This window comes from Amphiprion ocellaris, chromosome 8, assembly GCF_022539595.1.
Source record: "Amphiprion ocellaris isolate individual 3 ecotype Okinawa chromosome 8, ASM2253959v1, whole genome shotgun sequence".
Taxonomy (NCBI): domain Eukaryota; kingdom Metazoa; phylum Chordata; class Actinopteri; family Pomacentridae; genus Amphiprion; species Amphiprion ocellaris.
The window spans coordinates 33,693,929-33,721,632 of NC_072773.1; the positions used below are offsets into that span (position 1 = coordinate 33,693,929).

Here is a 27,704-nt window from a genome sequence, read left to right on the forward strand (position 1 = left end):
CTGCCTGCACCAGCTGCCCCAGTACACCCAGGAATGACTGGTTGAAGGCAGTATTCTGGACCATCTCCTCCGCTGCAAGGCCGCTTCATTCTCTCTTGCCTCGCTGAGGAGCAACCAGATGTTCTCATCATGCTGGGCATGACTCCACTCCTCCTCAGCCTGCATCTCCACAAGTATGCTTGGAAGGTCCAATTTTCTGTGGCCCCTTTTCCTCTTGCCTCGACCAAAGACAGAAAAGTGATCAGAATCAGCTTTAGTAAGTACACAACATGCAAGGAATTTGGTTTCGGCTGTTGGTGTCACACTAGGAATATGGAAGAGAATAATAAAAAATAAACTATAGAATGAGGAACAGGGAGGAAAAAGAAATAGTAGCAAAATTAAATAAAACAATTATATACAGAAATTTACAGCTAGATTGGAATAAACACATTAGCAAAACGATAATTGCTATAAACACAGTAGTGCAAAAGCAGAGAATGCTGTTCATGGTGAAAGGGTGAAACCTCTGGAGACGGAAACTATCACCAGTTAACCTGATCACCAGTTAAACTGGAACACCGGTTTTGTTTTCGTGCTGGAGTCGCTCTCGTGTGTCGTCACTCCCTGTCCTATCAGTGGCCTGCACTATGTAGACGTCACATCTCGGCTCACTTCATCTCGCTTGGAACCTCAGCCGAGAAGGTACGGACAATTGTACCTGATACCATGCACTAATCCATATGGAAACGCTCGCAAACAAAGACGAGCCGAGCCGCACCGCGCCGAGTAGGTGCTTGTTTTGCCGCGATTCCACAACACACATGTGGTGGTCCACATATGTGGACTTTAAAAAAAAAAAAAAGAGTGTATTGTTCCTAATAATTCTGATAATAAAAATATTAACAATAATAATTCTAATAATAAAAATAACTTCAACACTAATAATAACAATATACATATATCAATATAATATTAATATAATAAAATATAATAATCTAATATTATATATTATTTGAACATTATTTTTATTGGTTACTCCTTAACCCGAATAAGTAGAGGAAATCTAAAATGCAAACCCAACCAAAGTTTGTGTCTTAAGAGGTTGAAGCTAAAAGTAAAATATAACGAGAGAACATCTAAAATAAACAGGACATAATACAGAATAAAACACTAAAACTAAATAAAGCTAAATGTAAACCTCACATAAAAGCAAGTCTATAAAAGTGGGTTTTAAGAAGTGATTTAAAAGAAGTTACTGACTCTGCAAGGCTTTTAAGTGATTTTTTATAAAAATGAGAAACTAATACACAAAAATACATTTTATAAAAATTATTTTCCAGATGATGGATCCCAGCGACCCTGTGCGGAGTTGTCCGGGCCGGTGGCGCCCCCGGCGGCCGGCAGCGGTACTGAGGATCCAGCCGGAGCCTCGCTGCGTTGAGTCAGTCCGCCGTAGCTCTGCCGACTGGAGGGATGTGACCCCGGAACAGGACGCCCTCCTACAACAACACACCATTCAAACAGAGCACAGAAGAAAGTAAAGCTGGACCAGGAGGGGTAAGCACTTATCTGTCGTTTTCTCATCCGGCTCCACATTGTCAGACGTTTTAGCGTCGATACGTGCGTTTGAATCCCCGCGTTTTTCCACTTCTGGCAGAGCAGCGGTACCTGGATGGTGTTTGCACCCATAGGAACTTCATTCAGGCTTTTGTCTGGGGCATGCTAGCGAGCTAGCTTGGCTTGTTAGCACTCGCCGCTTTGCCAAGGATAGCGCGGCTTTGGCGGAGACTAAATGAAATGTGTGTTTAAAATAAACCAAACTCGACTTGTAAGTGGTTAAATAAGTGGCCGCTGCGTTTTTTCCGAGACGGTATTAGCTTTAATATTCGTATCGAAAATGCGCTGGAGGCTCGCTGCTTGCTAGCCAGAGCGCTGCTACAGTTTGAATAGTCTGCGTCCCGCAACATGATAACAGGAACTGCTCGGTCATGTGTATCCATCTCTAGGAAAGAAACAGCCGCTTGTTGTTGGATTTTGCTGTGTTTGTTGTTCGGGTGTTTTAGTTATTTTTCACTCAGTGTTACAATTGACAAGATTTCTACATAATCTACAGCCAGAAACAGCCTCAGCTAACGTTCGTGTGCGTTAGATTTACATTATTTCACTCAACATCTACACAGTTTACTGTTTCCTGCCCATAAGCAGTTCTACACACTGCACATACATGATGGAAACCTACATGTAAATGCACAGGAACCCGTTTTTCCCTCTCATCAGCTGAGGGTTGATTTAAAACCCCACTAAAGCTGCTGTACATGTGGCCACTTTCTTTCAAAATTCATGTTCAAGTTGCTTTTTGCATAGCTCACTAGACTGCTTCTCTATTTTTGGATCCCACCACCCATGGATGCATTGTGCCACCTGGCCTTTTACAGTGTCTGCTTCCACCCCCCACTTCTCAGATAGCTGACAACCCCTTTGAGTGGCGAAGCTGGCACCCTGCGGGCAGCTGGACGTGGACGAGTGTCGGGGCTTGGCCACAGCCAATCCTCCTGGCAGCTACTACACTTGGTTCTGGACCTCGGTTTGCGCATTCCCCTAGCTGTCTGGGTTTTTCAGAGAAACTTGGACTTGGCCTCCTTCCCCTTTAGTGCCTCCTCACGCTCATGGCAGGTGCTCTTCAGCGGCTGCGCGACCTCCTCGAGCCCTGAGGGGATGTCATCAGCTGCCTGTGAGCAGAGTTTGGACAGGGAGGCTGGTTCATCTCTGTGTTTGGCAGAGCGCTTCTCATCCTGTCGGCATTAACCGGGCCACGTAGTAGCCTGTCGTGGCCTGACACTGCAACATTAGAGCCGCCTGCATCCACTTGTGGCTTTTACACTCTGCATGACCGGCGTGTCTTTTAAATGATTTTAAAGAATCAAACCTCAAGATTATTCTTTTTGGGCCATTTTCATTTTCTTGTTGTGTCTTCATGGAAGTCATCACTAATTTCTTTGTCTTTTGTGTGCTGTATACTGCACTGTGTTCTCCCAAGCACATGGATCATATAACTGTTTGCAAATCAGAAATTTATGCCCTGCCTTCACGCAGGCTCCTTTGAAAATCTTGCAGCCGCACCCCCGAGGGACCAGCTTAAGGCAGCAGCTTCTGTTTCAATTCACATGAGGGACCCTGAGGAGTGAGCATAGATGTTCTGTGATCGTATACCAGATGAGATTTAATTATTTTACATAGCATGGTCTGTACAAAACTGAGCTTTATCAAATTAGTTGTAAGAGAAACTAAATCAGAATCTCATTTAATAACCGTAGTAGTTTTATTCCAAATTAAAAAACTGAATTTGCCCACTAGCTTTAGGTATAAATACCTGTCGTAACCAACTCTCTCAATGTAACGTGGTGCAGAAATGATCGGAGGACATTTAAGCACACCCAGAAACCCAGCTATGAACTAAGCTTGTACAGTTGAGCAGGATTGTTGGAGTTCATGCCTCACATGGTGACAACAAGACATGACCTACTTATCAATCATGTTTTCACAATCTAGTTCATCACCATTGTCCCCAAATACTGTAGCCATTGTTGTGAACACTGTACATGTGAGCAGACGGCAGCGTGCAGACAAGCTGCGAGTCCGAGTCAGAGCCTTTCTGGCCTGCGGTGTCTGTTCGTTGTGCTCGTGCTGTTTCAGGACCCCAAGCAGCCTCCATCCAAAGGGAGTCAGTCTGCTGGGTGTCGAGTAGTTTTCATTGTTTTCTACATGACTTTGTTCATTATTACTGTTAATTTGCGGTAAGATTTTTTAGAATTTCTTTTTTGTCGATTGCCACAAAATTAGTCAATCTTCTAGTGCATAATAAATAATATAAAGTGCAACTATAGATGGAATCAGGATCAACTTTATTGGCCAAGTTTGTACGCAGACAAGGACTCCAGTGAATCTTATCTCTCATTGTACAGTAATCAGAAAAAAAGTAGTAAAAATTAGGCAAAAATTGAGGAGAGAGCAATAACAATAAGAGCATATAACCCATAAATAGCAGCATTTGCAGTGTGTGTGCAAAGTGGCAAGGCTACTGAGGTACATTTAAAGTAGTGCAAATACAGTAGTAGGTACTCAGATCTAGACAGTTAAGGTGCTTTTCCACTAGCACCTACTGTTCTCGACTCGACTCGGTTTAGGTCGTTTTCCATTACAGTTGAGTCCCACCTCATCGTGGGTGGAGTCGTCATAGCACGGCAGCCCGGAAGTCCCTTAACGTCATTTGTGTGCGACGCAAACGTAACACAACAATGGAGAACATCGAGGTGATGGTGTACCTGCTGCTCGGTTATACTCAAATTTTGCCAAGTTCCGTGAAGAGCAATGTGCACCGTCACTGTTGCCAGTTTTTTAAAAAAAAAAAAATGGTGGGTTTGGTTTTCGTGAAGGAGTTGCTCTCGTGTGTCATCACTCTCTGTCCAATCAGTGGCGTGCACTCTGCAGACATCACGTTATTGCCTTGACTCAGCTCGCTTGGAACCCCGGCCCAGTAGATACTAAAATAGTAGCTGGTACCAGGTACAACGTAATGGAAAACCTCACAAACCGAGTAGAGTCAAGCCGAGTAGGTGGGAGTGGAAAAGCACCATTTGTGAGTGTTTAGAAGAGTGGTTTATTTTCTTGTGCTGAAACAGTTAATGGACAGGAACATATTGTAATCTATTAATGGCCAGGAATTGTTTCTCAAAATTTTGGAGTAAAACTGTGATTCCTGCTTTGGAAATGTGGGTACTTGATGTTTTTTGTTTTTAGTAGCTTTAAGTTTGATCATGTTGTTTGGAAATTACACATAGTTTTAAGACTTAAACTTTGGAAATCTGTGGGGCAATTTTTTACCACACAATAATGAATGTGTGATCTGTGATTAGTTGCTTAATTAAGTGACAGATTAATTGGGCAATACTTCAGACCTTTTTTTTCTATACTGTCACACAATATCACCAAAAAGTCACAAGATAGATGTTTATGTTGCTGAACTGCAGTGTTGAATGAGACCATTGTTCTGCCATAATTTCTCTTGACTAGTTGTGTTAATAGTTCTCATTCTGTGGTTAGCCATCAGCAGAAACCAGTGTGTGTGTTTGTGAGTGTGTGTGTGTGTGTGTGTGTGTGTGTTTGTGAGTGTACCTGCAGTGACACAGCTGCTCCACAGAACCAGGCCAGGTTGTTGGCAGCTGAGCTGGCAGCCACACCGGGCTCATAGCCTACTTAAGTTTCTCACACATTTGCTTGGGATGTTGGAGCAGCTCATGACTGAATTCAAGCTATTTTTCCTTCTCAGTTTTTCCCCTTCTGTCGAGGCTATTGACCTCTCAGAGTCTTACTGACTTCGGTTCTGCTTGCTAGAGGAATTTTATTTGTAAATCAGATGTTGCGCATCATGCGAGCAGCTGATTCTGGAGCCGGTGACAGCGGATATCCCATATGTGCGAATGGGCCAGAGCGCCGTGGCAGCCTCTGCTCTTCTTGACCCTCAGCAAATGTGAGGGCCTATCACATTGCATACTGTAATCCCTGGCAGCAGACCCTCGTTGCACTGTGTGGCCCAGCCGGACTCCTGAAATGGTTTAGAGAAGTGTTCTTCATGTTTTTGTTTCTCAGAGACACTTACTGATACATTTGTACACACAAGAAGTCCAGCGTGACGTGTGAAGCTCGTCTCTATTTTTAAAGTGTCATTACCGAATGTGTAATGTCTTTAAAAAATGTTGCACTGCTGTGACAGCGTCTCTGCCATGCAGCGAATGTGAGCATTTGAACCAAACCTAATCTCCTTTACTAGAGTTGTTTGATATTTAGAGATGCTTTTAGTAAACGGCCAAGTCACAGCAGCAGTTATTCTAAATGACAATGTGATTTTAGACCTTGACTGGGCGCTTTTTGGTGGGTACATCTGACTCATCACTCATCAGAGCCCCAGAAAGAAAAATCTCTCTTTAATTAAGTTTAAGATTTCTTGTTTTTTCCTCTCTAATTTTCTTTGTTTGCTTGTTTTCAGACCAGCTACTGCTCCTTTTTTGCCTTGAATGTATGTGTATTTTCCTAGTAAGAATAACATAGTAGCAACCTGACATAACGTAATACAAACAGTGGGATTATTCAATGCGTGGCATATCTGTTTTTTTCATACATTTATCTTACTGAGATACAAATAGTAATCTGAAAAAAATATTCATACGAGCATATTGTGCTAATTCCTATCGTATTCCCACCTGCTACAACTACATTGGAGACATTCAGTGTCCTGATATGTGCTATGAGCAGGGAATTGGATGGTAACTCCTGATGCTACATTATGTTATATAACCATCCAGAATCATTATATATTAGTGATTCTCCAATTCATAGTTAATTGCAAGATTTGTGATATATGATGGTAACTGTAGATAAGGTTGATAGGAGTACCTATCAGATAATTTTTTAGAACTCAAGAATCACTTATAAGTTGCATGTATTTTTGATACACAACTGAGAAAAATTTGTATCGTAGCATATATTTTACCTGTTTCACACATTTACACAGTGAAACTTTGAATGCATTTGTACCATATGCTTTTATCTAAATGTGAAAGAGCCACAATCTGACACAAGAGTGGACTATCTTAAATCACTTCTGTTAAAATGAGTTCTTGCAACAGACAGTAATGCATTGTGTTGAAACTAATATCAATAGATTAGTGAAGCCACAGAAAATAACTGCAGAATTTTTTATTTTTATTAAGTAGTTTATTTTAAGCATCAGTTAACCTCACATATTTTAGTCACTTTTGAACAAAATCTGTTAAAAATCACAAATTATATCCATTCTAGCCTCTCTAATGAAAGGATTTCTGTGTCATATTTAATTGTAATCTAAATAATTTGGGTTGTTGGTCATTCAAAACAAGATATTTTATGATGCTGTTCGGCGCTCTGAGAAGTTGCAGCACTTTATTTGATATTTTCATTGGAGATTTAGTTGAAACATCAAACGATAACAACAATAATAGGTTTTACACCCATAAAACGTTGTTGTGTGCCCTCGTGTTGTTTTATTTTTTACTTTGCTTCAGTGTCAGCGATGATGTGGTTTAGCTGGACTGCCTAGAGGGGCTGAAAGAGCTTGATTTCTCAGCTCAGCCCAACATCACAACACTGACAAGAGCCCCACATGGGCAGAGGGGGGATTATGGCTAGATCAGCATTAAAGAAAGCCTTTGATTACGTCTGGAATATTAGCCGTATGTGTCTGAGGCTGGCTGAGTATCCCTCGAGGGATTAGTGTTGAGCCAGCCTACCTCTAGAACCTAACATCGGACACATACAAAGGAGTCTGGAAGCATCCTCATTGTGGTCCTTGAAACGATTCAAGACATGCTGCACACAGGAGCATGTATACCAGTACAATGCTAGAATGACCCCAGTAAGCTGCATATAGTTTCTTTATAAAACATAATATAAGCTTTTAAGCAGAGCTCACTTGTCTGTCATACCTTTTTAGAACACATATTGAGACATTGGTCTTACACAATTGTCTTTTTTCTTCTCGGTTAATGTGTGAATAACAAATGTCATACTTTCCAAATTTGCCCCTGAATTTGTAGACATGTTTTCTAGTACACAATTAAACTGTTAAAGAAATTCTGTTGTGGTTGTAATAAACAACAAATTGCATCAACGAGGTTTCACACAGACAGAATTTTCATGGCAGGCTCTTGTTCCCAGATGCACTGTCCAAGTTCTTCTGCAGAAGCACAAAGACCTGGGTAAGAATGAGGACTGGTTAGCGAAGAAAACAGAATGTACCACATGCTGACTTCCCCTGGAAACTAAAGATGGTCTGCACTGCCTTCAACTCAGGAATAAATTCATCTGCAGTCTGGAGAAATGCGGTCATAGGTGGTCTTAATAGAAGAACTTGCAGCCAAAAGGGCAATCGTCCAATGTGAAAACAAACCCAGGAAGCTCACCAATGCACAAACATGACCACCAGTGTGCAGAAAAATGGCAGCAGGTGCTCTGAGCTGATGGAGCTCAGAGCAGAGCCGCTGCTCCTTCACATTAAAAGGAGCCAGTCCAGAATATGTTCTGGACAACGGGGCTGTTCTGGGCATGTCCAACTGTTAAGATGGTCCCATAACAGGCTGCAGATTCATGTCCATCACACCATACCATCAGGGAGGCGTCTGCTTGATCCCAGATTCATTCTGCTGCTGACAGTGAGCCCAGACATACAGCCAGATTCTTAAAGATTCAGCAACAAGGCGAGCAACGAGCCGTACAGCAGATGGTATGGCCCCCACAGAGCCCTGAAGTCAGCATAGTGGAGTCAGTCTGAGATTACATGAAGAGACAGACGACTATAAGAGCTGTGGAAACTTGGCAAGAAGTATCTAAAATTGTGTGAAAGTGCAGAAGGTCGTGACACCCATTATTCATCTGATTAGTGTTGTTTTGTTTGCTGCATAAAAACTATTTATATCAGTACTTTTGAAAGCATCCTCGCTTTACAGCATTTTTTCACAACTGCATAAAACTCTTGCACAGTTCTATATATGTTTTTCTTTTTAAACAATCTAGTTAACGAGGAGTGGATATGTCAGATCATATGAATATTATACAAACAGCATCTCGGGTGTAAACTGTCAGAGTGGGCTAGACGGAGTTTGTTGTTTGCTAAAGCACCTGGTTTCTATAAATAGAGGAGTTTGTCTTTTCTTTGTTCCCAAAAGACTTTAATCCGAACACAACTCAAACAAGTATGATGAGAAAAGATGTCAGTCTCTTCATTGATCAGAGTTAATTTTGTGTAATGGAAAGTTGGATGTTTGGAAAGCTGCATTTCAGGGTACTTTGGCAAAAATGTAATGTGGATTGTGCTGAAGCAGAATATGGAGACAGTAGAAAATGATCAGTAATTCTGATGTTTCTGTAATTTTATTAAGCTTAATGGCAAGCATTTTCTGGTACCTGCTTTTCAGATAGGATGATTTATTGCATTTCCTTGTGTTGTAAAACTTAGAATTGGATATTTTTGGATTTTAAAGTGTTGGTTACACCCAGCAAGCAAATGAAAATCTTTAGGTTTTGGACTGTTTGTTGGCTAAAACAAGCCGTGTGGGCCCTAGGCTGTTGAAAATTGTGATATCCCATAATTTTTTGCCTTTACAGGATAAAGTAGGCATAGAAAATTGAATGATGAGCTCCTGTATATACTTATAAAATGTCAAAAATAATTAATGTTTTACAAAAATCTTGAATTAATAATGATGAAAAAAGCTTGTTGCAGCATTTTATTGAAACATAAGTCTCTGATAATACATATGATTATTTGGACATGCTGTATAAGATTTTTGGCTTTAAAATAATCTCTTAACTGGACTTTACTTTGACTGTGGGTTTAAAATTTTCTAATCCAGAGACCCAGGAAGTCATTACTGAGATGTTAAGTCTGTGGCATTGAGCAGCAGGTACCAGACTACCATCTGGTTGACTGTGGAGTAAGGTTGCATATGTGAAACTGCTCATTATATAATCATATGCACAATGTTAATCACTGTTGTGTACATGTTGTGATCCAGTTCACTGAGTAACAGAACTGTAATTATTCCAGTTCTGTAGCTGCTCAGCTGCCCAAAATAGTCATTGAGAAATTAGTCTTTGTGGCTCCCTCCAGCCAGAAGAATAAAAGGTGAAATCCACACAAGGATTAAATCTGTCTCCTGGTCCTTTCCTCTTTTTTTAAAAGCATGACAATAGAAGATGATCAGCCTCATTTACAATTCCACATCTTTCCTACTTCCTACAGAGATTCTCCCGGAGGGATTTTGTGAACTATGTTTGTTCTTCTTGCAGCAGATATTGCTGTGAAAGTAGGATAAAATAAAAAAACATTTTTTTTCTGGCTGGTAAAAGCTGCAATCCTCGAAACAGTGAGGAGCCCGGGCAGACATTGTGCTAAATATGGACAGTTTTCAAACTTCAAAAGCAAACATCAGAGGATCTGAAATGCCTCAGTCATGAAAGCGGTAGGCCTATTTATACAGATGATGAATGTGGAATATATCGACCTTATGTCTGCTAGCAGACATGAAAATGATTGCATTGTCTTAAAATATTCCTGAATATTAATGCATCTTTGTTGTATAATGTTTTCCGTCTTCAAGGATCTCAGTACAAGACAACACCTTTTAGAGTAATCGCACCCCTCAGTCCTCATCCTCGGCTTTTCATCCAGTCGTGTGCAGTGACTGTTTTATTCCCAGTGAGCTTCTGAGGCAGGCAGATTGGTGCTCCTTTGTTTCCATCAGTCTTCATGCTGCACGTCGCCTCACTGGTAGGTCTCTTCGCCTGGAGTCTCAGCTCTCCCATTTATCTGAAGTGAGGAGCTTGGAGACGTGATCAAACGAGTCACTGCTGCTGATCTGAGGACATGGCCACCCCCTCCTACACCCTCCACCAACATCCTCTCCCTGTCACTACCCCCACCCAAATACATGCACACACCACCACCACCAATCCCCTGAAGGTTTACTGAGCAACTGAACTGACACTGGCAAGCTCTCTCAATCTTTTCATGTCTGCCTTACTTTGAGTCTTCAGCAGCTCTCCAATTAAACTGTGCCTGACGCTCAGGTTGACGTGAATAACTAATCTATTCATCCAGCTACCACTTTCTGTGGCTGAAGAAAAAGGCAAGAACACAAAGTCGAGGGCTAGTTGCTTGCAGTTAACATCCACCGAAGGTTGCTGTAATTATAAAGACTATAGCCAGAAGCATGGTCTCCAGCTGCTCTGATCTGGATGAATCCACATGCTCACAGTGGCAAACAAATGCCAGCCAATGGCCAATGGTACCCCATTCATCCTCTCCCCTGGGCTCTGGAAAGGGGCGAGCCAGCTCCTCAATTAAATATAACCCTACATCAAACAGCCTGTCAACATGCATTAGTGGTCCTTTGTATAGATAAGAGGCCAAAATAAATTGCCAGAACTATCATAGTCACTGTGGCTCCCATAGGATTTTTATGATTTATTCTAAGGGGAGAACAAATCCTGACTTGCACACTGATATTCTCTCTGCTAAATCTTATGTTCTTCCCACTGAATTTATCCTTTGTAAAGATTTATTTTACCCTTTCCTGTGAATTATTTCTTCTGCATGTTTAGCTTTTTCATTAGCTGGATATCAAGCCGTGTCGTGCGCCTCGTCTCGTCGGTGCATTGTAAAAGATATCTAATGTGACAACAGCCGACCTTGATGTGTGTGTGCTATCACAGCGGAACCTATCCTTTTTCTGTCACCCACATTAGCTTTGGCAGCTCCTTTTATCGCCTTCTTTTCCCTCCTCCCTTTTTCTCCCCCTTTGCCTATATTTTGCATCTCTGCAGACTGACAGTGAAAATAGGTCATTAGTTAGATGGAGAATAAGAGATGGAAGCAGGCAGGGGTGAGATTTGTGAGAAAACTGCCATGCAGTATTAATGATGCTGTGAAGTAGCAAACCTGCACTGTGACTTTACTCAAGACAAGTCTCCTGCCTCGGGAAGGGCTCTGGAGCTCAGACATCCTGAGGGAGAGTGTGTGTGTATAGTGTCTGTAATGGTATATATATATATACCACGGTTCAAAACTTTGGGGTCACTTACTTAGAAATGTCTTTATTTTTGAAAGAAAAGCTTTTTTTCAATGAAGATAACATTAAATTCATCATAAATCCAGTCTAGACATTGTTAATGTGGTAAATGACTATTCTAGCTGGAAATGGCTGATTTTTAATGGAATATCTCCATAGAGGTACAGAGGAACATTTCCAGCAACCATCACTCCTGTGTTCTAATGCTACATTGTGTTAGCTAATGGTGTTGAAACCCTCATTGATGATTAGAAAACCCTTGTGTATTTATGTTAGCACATGAATAAAAGTGTGAGTTGTCATGGAAAACATGAAATTGCCTGGATGACAACAAACTGTTGTTATAATAGTAATACTCTATCACTGCAGATGTTCTGTTAAAAAACTGTCATTATGCACATAATTATTGCACAATACCCATAGTTACACAGAATAATCATCTGATTCATTAAAAAGTCTGCACTGGTAAGCGTTCACCCCACATTGCCGCCAGTCAGATTTTGTGGCTGGAACAGCTCCGTGTATAAGTATGTTGACCTTCTAGTAACACCGTGAGTGTTTGTGTAGCTGTGATTTTTCTCAGGGCTTGTGTAACGTGCATGTGTTTGTTTGTCCAGAGCCACAGGAGCAGGGGGGATGAACCGCGAGGAGGCCCCGGGGAAGTCTCCTGAAGACATGTACATCCAACAGAAAGTGCGGGTCCTGCTCATGCTAAAAAAAATGGGATCAAATGTAAGTAGAGTGTCTTGATGAACACGAACTGCACTGACAGTTTGAAAAAAACTGCTAAAGCAAAGGTTTCCTACTGACATGTTATGAGCACTATTGCCATTTGTTTAATCAGCAAACACACAAATCATAATCTCCTGAAATCTGCCCCCAGTAAACCTCGTCAGCTTGGTCATTAACACCGGAAACCATCATCGCAATGTCAGAATGGTTGATATGGTTGCTTCCAGGAACAGATGGAGAGGAGCTTTATATAGAGAGATTTCCTGAATGCGTAGGGCTGACATAACACCTGTCAGACTAACTTTTGCACTGGTAGCACTGGTAAAGTTTCCCACACCTCCCACCTTGTCACAGGCAAAACACCTCACTGGCTGAACATCTGCTTCATGATAGCGTAGATCCTGCTAGGTTGCTGCAGTGCTCCTAGACAGGTTTGTGGGCAAAAATTACTTTGAAAAGACCAAAATAGGGCATTTTACTGTCAGATTTGTCAAAGATGAAACAGTTTTCTATGCAGCAGCATTTTTAAATATAAATCCTGCAGTCGATTTTGTTCATATAATAGAAGGAAACCAAAATCATGATTGGAATTAATATCCATTTCATTTTGCAGTGCTACTACTGCATTAGTCAATGAAACTGAATGTATTACATTTTTTTCTCCTCTCCACAAGCTTTCTAGTTGTTGTTCAATTTTGTTTTTGAAATAATAATCAGCTATAGACAGCTTTTTCTATGGAACGCACAAAAACAAAGTTCACATGCAACCATTTTCATCACAGTCTGGAGCCTAAAAGTGATGTCATTTGGTCAATTAAGTAATTTTTAATGCAAAATTAATATTGTTTGAAGTGTCTTTGTTATAATAGCTTGATAGTAAGTTTAGGGTTCTGTGACTGGGTTTTAGGATCAGTCCAAATTGTACCACTATAGTGGAAGTCAAGGGAAATAATAATGTCACAATTATAGAAGTTTCTTGACAGCAAATGTCAAAACTGACAACTTTTGAGTGTCTAATGTCATATAATGTTAACACATAATGCTAAATAATTTGTTTAAATGTGTTAATTTGGCCTTCTATGCCATGTTTATGATAGGTTATGTTGTCTCTGTTCATGTCAAGACAACATAACTTATTTTATTTATAGAACCTTAATTAAACTGATTCAGTCCCATTCCAGACAACAATACTATCAGTGCTTGTAGGTTGTTGTTGTGATTCTGAATAGGAAAAGAAACTAAATAAACAAAAAGTAGAACCCCACCAAAATGATCTTAGTCAGTGAATGAAGCTTGAAGATAGAGATATGCCAAGATAGAAATATACAAAAGAGTATGCTCTGACCAAAAATACCATTTGGAAAATATTGGATACGGAGAGTTTGATATTCCCTGTGCAAGAATGATCTGCTACAGAAAGAAATCTGCATTTGCTTAGATGACTAGAGTCGTTTGGGAAGAGAATTTGAGGTGTGGTTGTATTAATAGTATTCCTTCTTATTTCCTTTACTTCTCAGTGAGCGACAACTGCAATATCCTCTCCAGCTCCTCTTCCTCCTGCCAAAGACTTTGCCAACTTTGCTATAAAAATGACATAACTGACTGAGTGACGCCCAACAACAAGAAGTCACAAACATGTATAATGAGTCGTTCATGTTGTGACAGGTGTCATGTCAGCTTTATTCACACGCCTTCAAGTAAAATGTTAGCAAAGCTGCCATCGACGTCCGCAATTATCCATGTAGCAGGAAGGTAAAATCGGCTTATAACCTATCTCATAACTGTTTGCTTCTGAGTTACTTTCAGTGACTGAAATAGGAAATATTTGAAGAGATGTGCAGCAAAGCAAAACATTTTTTTAACTAATTAATGTTAAAACTCAAAATATTTTGGATCCAAATTGTCTCATATCCACCTCTGGGAGAATTATTTTGGTTTTTAAATCACTTATCACCATAATAAATGCTTGACTTTGTCTTTGAGGTCAACATTTCGTTGTGTTTGTATTCGTTTTATAATTTGGGAATCCACTGTGTGCTCTTCTTCAGCTTACACCGAGTGAAGAGGCTTTTCTCCGGAATTATGCAGGTGTGGTCCACAGTCAGATGAGCCAACTCCCACAGCACAACATAGACCAGGGTAAGGCTGTGACGCACACACACACACCCACACACACACTCACATTCCAAGTACAGTAGTCTAGCCAGTGCTATTATTATTTTTGGGAACTATTTGTTTTTGTTGGAAAGTGGTTCTGAATTTTGTTTAATTTTAAATATCTGATTATGTTACCTTTTCAATGCAGGTCAATCATTGAACTTTTCAGATGACGTCGTTGTAATTTTTGTCTTTAGAAGGTGTTTATGGCAGTGAGTTGATACGAAACAGCATTAACCTACAAACACCACCCTCACATGTCAGGTGCCACTGGGCCCAGAACAAAACGAGGGAAAATCCCTGCACACACATCTCTCTCTTAGAGCCTGTACACCGTCACACCAAAGTGGTTCCCAGACCGAGCGCCGAGGCCGACTCAGCGGCCCACCAGCACCGCGAGATTACTCACCCGGCAAACAGCAGCAGTGGCTGACTGGAAACAAATGACTCATCCTCAGTATGAGCGCATCTCTAGTTTCACCGCTGCCTCTCAAAATGGGCTCAGACAGAGAATGTTGCGGTGTTTACATTATAGAGAGGATCACTGTTCACGCATGTTGTTATAGCACCTCGTTTGATTGGTAATGTGGCGTGACATGTGATGTTTGTGCCGCTTCACGACACAAGAGGGTGCTGTTGAGCTTTTGTGAGCAACTCCACTGTTCTTACAAGTTTAAACCACAAGAGGGTGCTGCTTTAAACACAATGCTGCATGTGGAGAGGCACTGCAGTCACCTGAGAAAGCAGCAGCAAATTGTTTTTTTTCCCTAACTAGACTTATCAGCTGCTTTCCAGGCTCAGTCCAAAACACGACTGTCAGGTAGGAGCACCGCTGTCCTCCTGTGGTAAACCTGCTGGGACTCAGGTCCAGCTTTGCCCCATATGGTGTTGGTCCCACGGGGGAGCTTTAAGTCAGGGAAAAATTGCCTGTGACGCTTCACCCACAGTGAGGTGTTGGGTGTCCTTGTCTGTGTCCTTTCTCCGCAAGGAAACAATCAGTGCTGCTCGCATTTAGACATACCTCATTTTCTGTGTTGAACGAGGATTAGGTTATGATTATATAACATGCCGAGGATGCAACTTAAAGGTGCAATGACTTTGTCTTTTTGTCCTCCTTCAGTGTTTTTTTTTTTTAATCACCTTTATTTTGTACTGAACTACAACGTCATATCTTGCTAAACTCACTCTGCAGTTTCAGGACGCACCATTAAAATTTTAATGTGGGTCATTGCATCACAGACGGTGTAGATTTCATTATTAACACCGTCTCCTCGTGAAACGGCAGAATATAAAGCATTGCAGCAGATCAGACGGATCATCGAGCAGCATCCACATGTGAGATCAGCACTGATTTGAAGTCACTCGTTTACAGCAGATGTTTTCTGTCTGTTCAGAATCATTTACAGATTAGCTGTCATTTCATGCCGCAGACGCTCGTCCTCTCCTGCTTTGTGCCCTTTAGTGGCTACAGAACTCCACGTCTTTGCTTTGTCAATACAGCTAAAAAGAGCGTCGTTAATTATGGCAGAAGATGACTAGCGAGAGGTGCTCCAAGTATGCATTATACATCACAAAAACAGACACATTTAGTGTCATTTGGCAGCTTGCCCACTTCGTCAGTATGCCAATAAATTATTAGTGATCTGCATCTTGTCCTAGGTACTGTGATTAGGCATCACGGAGATGGCTGAGAGTTAATCGGTTTTAAATATTTAACGCTGCACTGAAGGACGGCAGTTTGGACGTATCCGCATTACACTTGGGATACTTCAAGGTGGTGTGAGGAGTTTTAGTTGCATGAAGAAGGAACTCCACTATTTGATCTCATTTAGACTCAGTAATGGGTTAAAGAAAGTAGATGAAAATAAATATTTTATGACCTGGCAGCAATTCACTGTACCTTAAAGTTTAATTCATGGGAACAGACTTCAAACGATATGACAGTAGAAGGAACCATTTTGATTTGGGGCAACAAATAAATACAAAAAAATCACAAATAATTACAATTTACAGAACAGTTTCAGCTCTTTATTGTGTAAAATCTGGATATTTATACAGATAATTGTGAAATTGTAGCTAAATTACATCAAATACTATTACTACCACTTTCAGCATGTTTTTGTGCACATTGAAATTTGAGGTTGTGTTTGAACAACAATATATCAGGAACTATTAAAGATAAAAGTCTGAAATTCTCCCTGTTAATTCTCATTGATTCAGAATCTGCAGTACTGGACAAGTAGATCAATATAATCAAAAAATAAATAAATAAAGCCATCTTGGAATGTCCCATATTTAAGAACACATTAGCAAAAAAAAAGATCAGCTAGTGATATTGTCTGAACTGTGGTTGCAATAATACAAGACAGAACAAATAGAATCCTTTCTAATATAAAACATTTGGTTGCAAAAAATGAAAGGAAACGTATTTTAATTTTATTTTTACAACAGATCTAGCAGTTGTTTAACAAATTGTACCACAAAAATAACCAAATATTGCTAGATAGCTTTATCTAAGTAGAGGTTTTGGAGTTTCAAAAAGGTTCACAAAATATAAGAAAAATCATTTTGTAAAAGAGGCATGTAATGTTGTTTTTAGTCACTTCAGACATCACATATTCAGCTCTTATTGATCCAGAGATATTGTTGTTTATAGGCAAACATTTCAATGTGCAAAAATGTGATAAAAATGGGTCAAAGGGCAATTAAAATCTAAAATTTTACCGTTACCATTCGTACATCTATATTTTATGATGACAAAAGTTTAAAGCAAATCGGGAACCGTTGAACAAAAGACCTCTGAAGATTTAAGAAGGAATAACCATGTAGGAAATTATGTAAAATCTGTTCATACATTTCTAAAGCAAGAGGTATTCATTTTGATTGCATTTCAGTGTGTTATTATATTTATAGACACATTTTTGCTTTTGGTTTAAAAGAAGGTATTTTTATGTTGACAAGTGGTTTGATTGATTCTTTTTTGATGTCTGGAGGGGAGCTTAAATGGATCAGAATGTGGGCTGGGCGTACATAAGCGCTGCCTGAACCTGTTCAGCTGACACTTAATACATATAAGCTTCTGATTTTCTTTAGATTGTTTGTGCTGTTAATTCTTACTGCATTGTGTGTTATGACTGAAAAGGTATAAAGTAAACCAAGTTTGCAACATCTATGCTACGAGGGTGTGGACATAAATGGTGCATTACTGTCTGTGTTTCACCCTTTTCTCACCTTATTATAACGGCATCCTGCTGTATGTTTGTCCCAGCTGATCATCTCACAGTGCAGCAGAAACTCTCTGTATCTGACCAGCAGTTTTCCAGGAAGAAGTTGTTTGTCTGTTTCAGATCTTGTACAGTTAATGTACCAACCTACAGCAGTTCCACCTTCAGACTTCATATCGGTTTCTGCAGCAAAGCTTGTAGCCTTGGTTAATAAGTATTTTTCCTTGGTGCAGTTTAGCATGACGACTTAAAGAATAGCATCATGAATCAAGTAAAATCATTCTAGACTTTTCCCTCCTACCTTGTCTCTTGCACATTTGATAGCACCTGTAACAACAACAAAAAAAGACTTTTGCTCCTCAGCTGGCTGTTCTAACAATAATTCATAGTGAATGGCTCACCCTGTGCTTGTTAAATAATAAAGTTGTGTCGGCTGCCGTTAAGGTGAGTAGAATGCCTAAATCAGAAAGCTTCGAATATTTTCCAGTTGCACTGGAGACACTCACAGAGGTCGGATGGGTCCAACCGAAGAGATTTTTCGCTCTCGAGTGAGAAACTTCACCCGTCCAGCCACAGCAGTGTGAAACTGAGCGTAGATTGGACATGCTGATGCAGGAGACTCTGATATCCTCAACGGGTCTCCAACAATCGAGTCTCGTGTCAGTCGTGGCATCTCTGATTGAGCGGCGGCATGCTTAGGGGGCGCTGAGGGCACGGTGGCGGCACACAGATATTGATTACTCTAAGTCATAGCTGGTCTGTGTTCAGGAAGTGTTAAATTGAAATGTAAATGCAAAAACACAGAAATGCTAATGTGATAAATGTTTAAGCTGGTTGCTGTTGTCAGTGAGTTTGTAGGTGTTGCCGTCTAAGCAGAAATGTTGTCATTCTTCATCACGTCTGATTAGACCGATTGAAATAGTGTTTTAAACCCGGATCATTCCTTCAGACTCCGCTTAGCTGTCAAATGTTTGTCAGATTTTTCTCGCAGCGGTTACAACTCATATTTCTTGTAAGTCTACGGGTCACCGAATTTGCATTTCAGATAGTTTTAATTGGCTGATTACCATACATGCAAATACAGAATTTTTGTTTTGCAATTTTAATCAGGCCAGAAAGGAATTCTCTGCCAACGGCGCTGGAGCTGCGATATTTTAAAAAAAAAAAAAAAGGTCTTTCTTCTTGTGAATGCCTTAATTTTGGCGATGCAGAGAAATGGAGGACAAGCAGGACTTTGTGTGCGATATTTAAACGCTGTTATGTTTGGAAATGAATTGTGAACTCATTAAGTGAGGCTTCTGTTTTGGCGTTTGGTTTTAGTGTTAATTGCGACTTTTTGGCTAGTAGTGAATAATGACAGTGTCTTAAAAGTGAGTTATGGAGTTATGATACAGAGGCTTAACATGAGAAATATGGAGGTTTTATCTTTGTATGCAGGCTGTTATTCCTCCTATTTAACCCTTTTATTCGCCTCTTTCTATAACTGTCCCTATAAACAATACAGTTTGTGAGAGTCACTCATAAAGCCAGCAGTCTCAGGACTTGTTATCCTGTCTGATTTGACGAGGAAAGTTTACTCCTCCCAGAAGGATGTCGGAGGGCCACAACAAAAGAGGAGAGAGGGAGGAGGTTGGTCACCATAGCAACCTCGGTTGTCCCGGGAAAGCAGAGCCTCCCTTTGGGTTTTTGCTGTTGTTGTGACGTGCTGCAGCCGTAGATTGGTGCAGGTGTCATTAAAGGGCCCGACGGCGAGCTGGAGTGCTAATTACAAAGCCAGAGTGAGAGATTCCAATCAGTCCGTCGTGTCCCTTCCTGCAGAAATACGTCCTCTGTCATTTGAGATGTCACCGCAGCCGCTTACAATCAATACACTCTCTTGTTTTCTTTTTGTCTGCTGACACTCGCTGTCCTTAAAGCTGCCTTTTTCAAGTAGAAGCCGTGTCGTACATAGCAAGGACCTCCCCTTTGTTTGGCTTTTTGGCACTTCTAGAGATGTATTGATTCTTACTTTATCCTGTTTCTTACTGCGGCAGGAATCAGATTTATGAGGTACCATATCTGGCTAACTTGACTCAGTTAAACACAGAGGGATGATTTTCTCCTTAAATGCAACCTCATCTCTGTCACAAATGGGTAAATAAGTACATAGCTATATAGACGAATATTAAAGGGTAGCTCTAAAGCAACTCGCATGTGCTGAATTTGTCAATTATCTTTCTTTATTATCTCTGCTTCATTTGTATCACAAACTAAAAGTTTACCCAAACTGATATTACAAATCTGCTGCATTGTTAAGTAATTTACTTCCTGAATGTAGCCTGTAAAATGTTAGATTTATTAAATCCATTTGAATAAGAGACATTTATTTATTAAGCTTAGTTTATTTGTTGTTGCTTAAACCTAATTTTATTCCTCTGAACCCAAAGTATTTTTCGGCCGTCTTTTTTGGTCCCGTCACATTTTTACTCGTTGTGGGCTCATTTTTCTGCAATATAAAGTCCTACTCCTCTGTGGAAACACAACAACGGTGGCTAGAAGTAGAGAAAACTTAGAAATGCATTGTTTAGTCTGACACAGTTAATGCCATAAGTCATAAAAAGTAAACAAAGTTAAATATTTATGTTACTAAAAAAAATTTCAAACCTCGAATCAACATTTTTCAAAGGTGTTACAGAGAGGAAAAATTTAACTATACATACTATAAATATTAAATTACTTGCATTGTTTTTTTTTTTTGATAAATGTCTGCTTTTTTCATGGGACTGTAGATCACTAATGGCTTTATCTGTGCACTGGGGACTGTAACGTTCATAGTTTTTTATAGAATCTGTCATTTTCTTTTAGGCAAATTTTTAAATGAGACATAACATGTATAGGATTTTGATGAAATATCAAAGGTTAAGCCTAGATTTGGTTAAGTTTTCCTACACAGCAGTAGACTACACAGATGAGTAGTTCGATTGTTCAAAGGTTGAACATCCATTGTTTTTTTTTTAGTTTTACAGTTTCTGGTCCTGATAAATTGTGGGATTTTTTTTGTTTTTTGAGAATATAGCATACTTTTTAACCTCAGATAGTTAAAGATCATTAGATCTCAGTAATATGTGAACTAAAGAACAATCTGCTGTACAAACTAGATTTTTTTTCTGTGAATTCAATAGAATTTTTGAACTGTTGAAATAATTTTATCGTTTTATTCTTGGAAAAATCTTCCTACAAAACTAGAATTTACAAAAAATCCTCAAGCTTAGTGATTTTTTTGTTGTTGTTTTTGTAATTTTATATTAAACGTGGTTAGCACTGTCCATCTTTAGTAGAAAAGACAAATGCCTTTAATTAATAATGTCTATTTTTGTTTTAGACCTTCATTTAACCAGGCAATTGATAGAAACACGTAAAAGAGGCCAAGATAACAGGTTAAAATAGCATCAAAAAAGAAGATGCTGCAAGTCGGCACTAATCAGAACAATAGATCATTTCTTAAACACACACTCCCCCGTTGTGTGTCTTACTTCTTAACCCGCCCCTGCTGTTGTGTAGTCGGGGTCCCGGTCCTTCATCCCCTCAACTGACTCGGCACAGACTGTGACCTCAAATGCCGTCGCTGCTTCATCATGTCGACATGGGGAGTCATCATATGGATACTGCTCTGCTTATTTAGTCTGGAACTGTGCTCTGGACATCAAAACAACTCCTCTTGGGTTAATTCATAGCTCTTCTTACCCTGAGGGGTTTCAGCGGAGCTTTTATGTTTCTCTGTTAATTTAGGTGAGCCACATATTGATTTATAGTCTCTCAGAAGTGTGAAGAGCGGCTGTTTGCTTGTGAATTAATTCATGTGAATTCACTGATCGTCGCTGCTTTTAGTGGGACGAAGAAAAGGGCTGCAGCCTGTGATTATTTATTCATTAAACTAAGTGTTGAATTTTAATTGAATAGTTTTTTGTCAAAGCCATATTCCTTTTCACATGTTGATGACTTTATATGGTTCTGCTTTACTTCCATGCTCTTTTCCTGGATAGATAAAAGGTTTGTTTTCTCTGTTTTAAAGTATTAGTGGAGATAAAATCAGATGACATGGCTGTTGTTGCTGTTATTTGTGTAATCTGCCGTCCGGAGTCGTGCTGCTCCCCTCCGTCAGGCCGAGGAGGGAATAGGTGAATTGTGGAGAATGGCTGGACGCAGAGCTGCATTGTAACAAACCAAAAGCTGTTTGCTTATTGGCAGCAGCGCCACTGATGCAGGCTGATTTTTATCTGTCGCTAGGCAACAGCGTTGAGGGACCTGACGTTCCCATCGTGTTGCTTGTTTATGTGTGAGTGTGTGTTTGTGGCAGGGCGAGGTCTGAACACGACGCTCAGGCGAAGCGTTCAGATATAGCCCAGCCGTCCATACGACTCTGTGGATGTATTTTGAGATGAACGTCTGCCGGTCGCTCGGCTCAAGTTGCTCGCTTGTCCTTCCTCTGAATTGCCCGTGAGCTCCTTCACGCAAACACTAAATAATTCTGACTGGTATTTTCTGTGATAAATGGGTGTTATCACAAGTTCCCGTGCCAGAAAACATGATCTTGAACAGCAGTGTTCAGCTGCAGCATAATTCAGGTCAGGTTTGCTATTGTGCCGGTATTACATAATTGTCTCTTGTTCGAGCATCATTATCTGTACGTGCTGTCTCAAAGCAGATGAGATTTATGTTATTAACTAGAGTCGAACAGCATGTCTCTGCCAATATTTTTTCATCCCTCTTTCTAGTTTCCTCTCCCCATGCTACTTTTTTGGCTTTTTATTTGCCACAGCCTCATTTTGGTAAGCTGGTGAACTCCCACAAGAAGAAGAACTTGAAAGTTGATATTAAAAAAGGCCTCCTTCCCCCCCACAGAAGTCTTGATCTTACCAAGCTCCAACATGGCCTGAATGCAGCGTAGAAAGCTGCTAATTATTTTCCCAGAGCGATGGCAAAATGAAATACAAAATTCTGTGTTTGGAGGGTCTGCGCTGTCTGATGAGGAGGGTCCGCCCGTTGTGCCAAATACATGTGGAAGCTCACAGTCCCTGGCCTACTTTCATATCTCCACAATAATGAAATGTAACAAGCACTTCAGGGCTGCGGCGAAGAAAGGCTTTTTATAGCAGACATGCACAAGGTGCTGATAAGAGCGATTTCTAAAGGTGTGGAAGTCGGCGCTAACGATACCTACATGATCATTTCATCAGGTGTTTTTGTATCAATACACAATCATACTTCGGACTATTGCATTTTGCTCCTCTTTTCTTTAGAAGCTGCTTTTTAATCAAGGCCGTTTCTTAGACAAGAATTGCACTCACTGTGTGTGCTTTGTTGTGTCATATTCAGGCTGCGCTTCCATTATAAAGAAGCAAATGTATTCTGCCATTCTGATGAGTACAAAAGCGGTTTTAAGACTTCATCTGGCTGAGTTTGTAGCGCTTTCTCTACCCAATTGAAGATCTGAAGTCAAAAGAAAACATAAATTTTTTCCACATTTTCAAACTTTAAAACGGGTCAATTTTGACCCGCAGGACGACACGAGGGTTAAAATGAGTTCTTGCTGAAATTGAGGCCTATACGAAAGAACGTTGCTGTATTTTGCGTTGTGTATGTCTTTTAATGCTACTTAAACTGAATAGGAAAATGTATAGTCAATTATGAGAGACAAAAGTGTCTCAGCAGGTGTGGGCCAGTCCAAATGACTTGGTGAATCACAGTTGGCAAGACTAATGAATGATTCCTTGTTAAACAAAAGCCAGCTGACAAAGTCCTATTGTGTAGCTGGCAGGATTCATTAGTTTACTCAACCCAGATGAGGCTGTAATTATCGCTTGGTCCTCATTAAGTTGGTGAAATTGAACGAGGCACAAAAGGAATGGGCAAAGAAATCAGACTTTGTGTACTATATATCACTTCAGTGTCTTTTTCTTTGTGCTTATTGATTTTTTTCCTTCTTCCTCAGCTTATTGAAGTTAATATCATCAGCTAGAAACCAGTATTGTGTACTCAGACAATCTTGCGCCTTAGCCGCCCCAGCAGAGGAGATTGAGTGGTATTGAAGTGTCAGATCTAAGTGTTATCATGGCAGAGCAGGAAGCTGCTGTCAGCACCACACATTGTGCTGCAGCTTCTTCCCCGTCGGGGCGCTGTGATGGCAGGCGGTGGCTTCCCACAACAGGTGAACATGGCAATAGATGAAATTACCTGCATGGACCAAAAGGATTTTCATGGCAGGGTATTCCCTCTCGGCTTTCTAGTCACAGCTGACAGGATTTACAGGATGCCGACAGACATCTAAGAACCCGTAGAAAACTTGGCTTGCTTCGCACTTTGAACTGAAATTCGTTTTGGATGATCCGATCACAAATCAATAGTCCAAAACAAACAGAAGACTCGCTGTGATTCGTACAACCTTCAGACAGGTCTGAGATGCCTGCAGATAGAATGGTGGTGTTGTACGAATAATAATGCTTCTCTGATAGCGCAGAACAGCCTTGTTTTTGTGCATGCGGCACAACAAACACTCCAGACATTTTTGGCTTTTCTGAATATCCCAGTCAAGTTGCATGAGTGAAGCCAAAGTCCTGTTCTCAAATCCAAATCAGCATGTTTTTCTTTAAAAGCAGGAGTTGTATTATCACATAGAAAACAAGTATGAGTGGAGAAGAAAGTTATTTACTATACTGGACTAAAATATATAAATGGAAATTTTTTTTAACCCTGTAAAACCCACTGTTGCAAAAATACAACATCAGTTTTATTTTTTAATTAATATTAGTTTTTATTATAACATATATATTGTTTTGGCTGTTTTTTTCTATATTTGGGTTCTGTTGGAATTCTGCATCACTGAAATGAAAAGTCTCACATCTCTTTGTTTCCCATCATTTCCATTTATACACATTTCTTCATTCTGTTGGTTCTCAGGTGCAGAGGATGTGGTGATGGCGTTCTCACGGTCAGAGACGGAGGATCGACGGCAGTGACCCTGGCCCCCCCACCAACACCCCCATCCCGCCCAGCCCCGCCCTGACCCCCCATCCCGCCCTGCACGTGATCCACAACTCCATTAAAACTCCACAAACACAACACTGATGAGCTCAGGAGAAAGAGGGAAGCCCGGGAGGGACAGAAGAGGACGGGAAACGGTGGCCGCCTCGCCCTCCGCCCGACCTTTTCCACCCCGACGACTCCTCGCACCAGTCGGCACACCGTTACCTGAGATGCACTCAAGTGGGTCACTGTGGGCTGAAGCCTTGGCGACAAGGCGGTCAGTGAAAACACTCATAGATTGTGTGGATGATTATCAAATCTAGGTTTCTTTTTGTTTTGTTTTTTTGTGGAGGGAGGAGAGGTTTCGTTTTGTATCGTTTCATCTGTGTCAAGGCTTTAGGCAGTGTTATGTGTTCCACCTGCTGCGGTCACTGGAGGAAACTGACCAGTCAGCAGTTGACTGAAGCAAAGAAAAATATAGTTTTGGTCAAGCAGCGAATGTGTGACGGTTGGTTGTGTTAGAAGAGAGAGAGATTTTAAGTATTTCTGCTTACCCTACGTGGGCTAAAGTTGTTTTCGGTTTAGCTGTTGTTGTGTTAATGGCTTTTTGTTCTCTGTCCACCAGGGGCCTCATTTCTAAAGACATTAAAAAGAAGCATCTCCCACACAGATGTTGGGATTTAGAGACGTTACCGGTGTCCAAACATGACCTAAAACCTGCACCATGAAGACCAAGTAGTCACATCAATTCAATTTTAACTGCTTCAGGTCCTGTACAGAAAAATATACAGGGGTTTAACACAATAATGTAGTTGTTGTAAGTTGATGCAAGTGTTTGTTAATGTATTTTTCAAAACCTATAATGCCTCCTGTGGCCATATATAAGTGGAGGGTGGTTTATGAGTAGCACATAATTGAAATAATATAAAATATGTCTTCATTGTAGTTAAAATTTGGCACACATTGTACATTAATGAACCCTTACAGCTATGTACAACCAGGTATATTGTCTTTAAATCATGTCTTAAATGCTGGGACTCATACTGCCCATAGATATTTCCTAATCTATTTTAATATCAGATTAAACCCAGATACCAAGCGAATTAAAGCTTCTGTAACGTGTTGATTTTCTCGATCCAGAAATAGGAACAAAAACAAAACAATCGAGTCTTTTCTGCTCTGTAACGTTCCTCCGTGTGATTTGCGTTTTTGCTTCATGTACAAATCCTCTGACGACAAGCTGATTGATGCATGTGTTAACAGTCGCACCAGGCCTGTCATTAATCATTCATGTTTAATTACGGGAGTTAACAGGGCGGCGTGACGAGGCTCACGGTTTGATTGATGGGAGTTTCTTTCAGTGTATTTCCAGCGTTTTATAAATGAGGCCTCGCTTGCTCTTCTGCTGCTTTATTTTGAACCATAGGCTGTTGAGAGTGCAACGAGGGGAAGCGTAACAATTAAAAGACACTACTAGACATAACACAGGTTGTACACGTTCTCCCCAAATGAATACCGGCTTTGGGTTCTTGTGACGTGTAAAGCCTTTCCTCTTTTTTTTGTTTTTTTTTTAATTGTACAGATAGTTGGGAAAATAGGAAGATGAATTAAGCTTGCCAATTGTATTTTTGTTGTTTTTTTTTTTTTTTTAAATCTGTAAGATAAAAATTAACCGTTAAGAAAGAGACAAGCTGTAGTTGTAATTTATTGTTTACTGAATCAACACCCTGTTCTTCAAACACATCGTTAAAGACGGAGAACCAGTAGATGGTGAAAGCTCACCATGAGCGACGCTTTAAGTTCATCCGCAGCGGCTCTTTGTTCACACTAAAGTCATACGAACTCTAATTTTTAACTACCTGTAGCTGAAGACATGAAGCCAAACATGAGAACTGTGTGCTATTTTCTAACTGTACTGTATCTCTTGCACTATTATCAGTGGGATATTTGCAAAAAATACATTTTGATATTTAGCACAGAGATTCTATGTTTGGTTCAGTGGATTAAAGAAAAAAGCAAAACAACTTTGTAATCACGTTTTTATTCCTTCGCTGATTGAAAAGAATCTGTGTTAATTGACTCAACTGGAACAGCTCAGATGAATATTTGTTAACAGCAGACATGTTTTTCTAGTGACATGCTCAATATTAAATGTGTTTTAAGTACAGTTTGTTAACTTGTATAACTTAAAATAATTGTAACGTAATGTTTTGAAGCCAAGCATGTCTGCCTTGTGGTTTACGATGTTCATTCAGTCGAGGAACTTTAAAGCCTCGACCACAGTGACCATTGTTTGTACATTCTTGACGTTTGTGGAAGCTACTAGCTCTTTTAAAATGTTTCTGGAAAAAAAAGATTTGTTTTTTTTTTGTATGGGTAAGTGTTATCCATTCTATCTTGTTGGCAATAACTTCTTATTTGAATGTCCTCAACAATCATCGCAATGTAAAAGGCCAACAGATTTGTCGCTCTGTCCGCCACTGACAAAGAAATTTGTCTTTTTTTTTATGTTTACTTTTGTTTTAAAACATTCTTTATGTGTCTATGCATTTGGTTTTTTGTTCTTTTGTTTTCTCTTAAAGGTGTCTTACTGTACATTTTACCTATCAGGGTTGTTCTACAGCCTTTGTTCAAGTTGTGAATGAATGTCGGTGTGTGTGAAAGTGTGTGTGTGTGAGATCATCATTGAACCTGCTACCAGTTTTGGTTTTCAGCATGCTGTTGAGTTGAGACTAGGATCGTGTATCTTTTTACTGTGATGACCCGACGTTGCCTAATTGTCCTTTTTTTCCTGTTTTTTTTTTGTGTTGGCTTTGTATTTTATTTTCCCTCTCAGTCAACATTGATTAGTTGGTTTCGTTTTGTATGGCTGCTGACCATGTCTTGACTTAATGCTTCCAAATCCTATACCAACTGAACCATTAAAGAACTTTTAAACAGTGTAAAA

At 40.1% G+C, this 27,704-nt stretch overlaps 1 protein-coding gene across 1 annotated transcript; it reads left to right on the forward strand.

Annotated features, from left to right (window-relative positions):
- Window positions 1-1,380: 1,380 nt before the first annotated feature.
- ctnnbip1 (catenin, beta interacting protein 1) lies at window positions 1,381-27,704 on the forward strand. Its single transcript, XM_023277507.3, has 4 exons — window positions 1,381-1,539; window positions 12,260-12,374; window positions 14,423-14,513; window positions 24,692-27,704. Exons 2-4 carry the CDS (start codon window positions 12,279-12,281, stop codon window positions 24,748-24,750), a joined length of 246 nt encoding a protein of 81 aa, XP_023133275.1. The 5' UTR covers window positions 1,381-1,539; window positions 12,260-12,278; the 3' UTR covers window positions 24,751-27,704.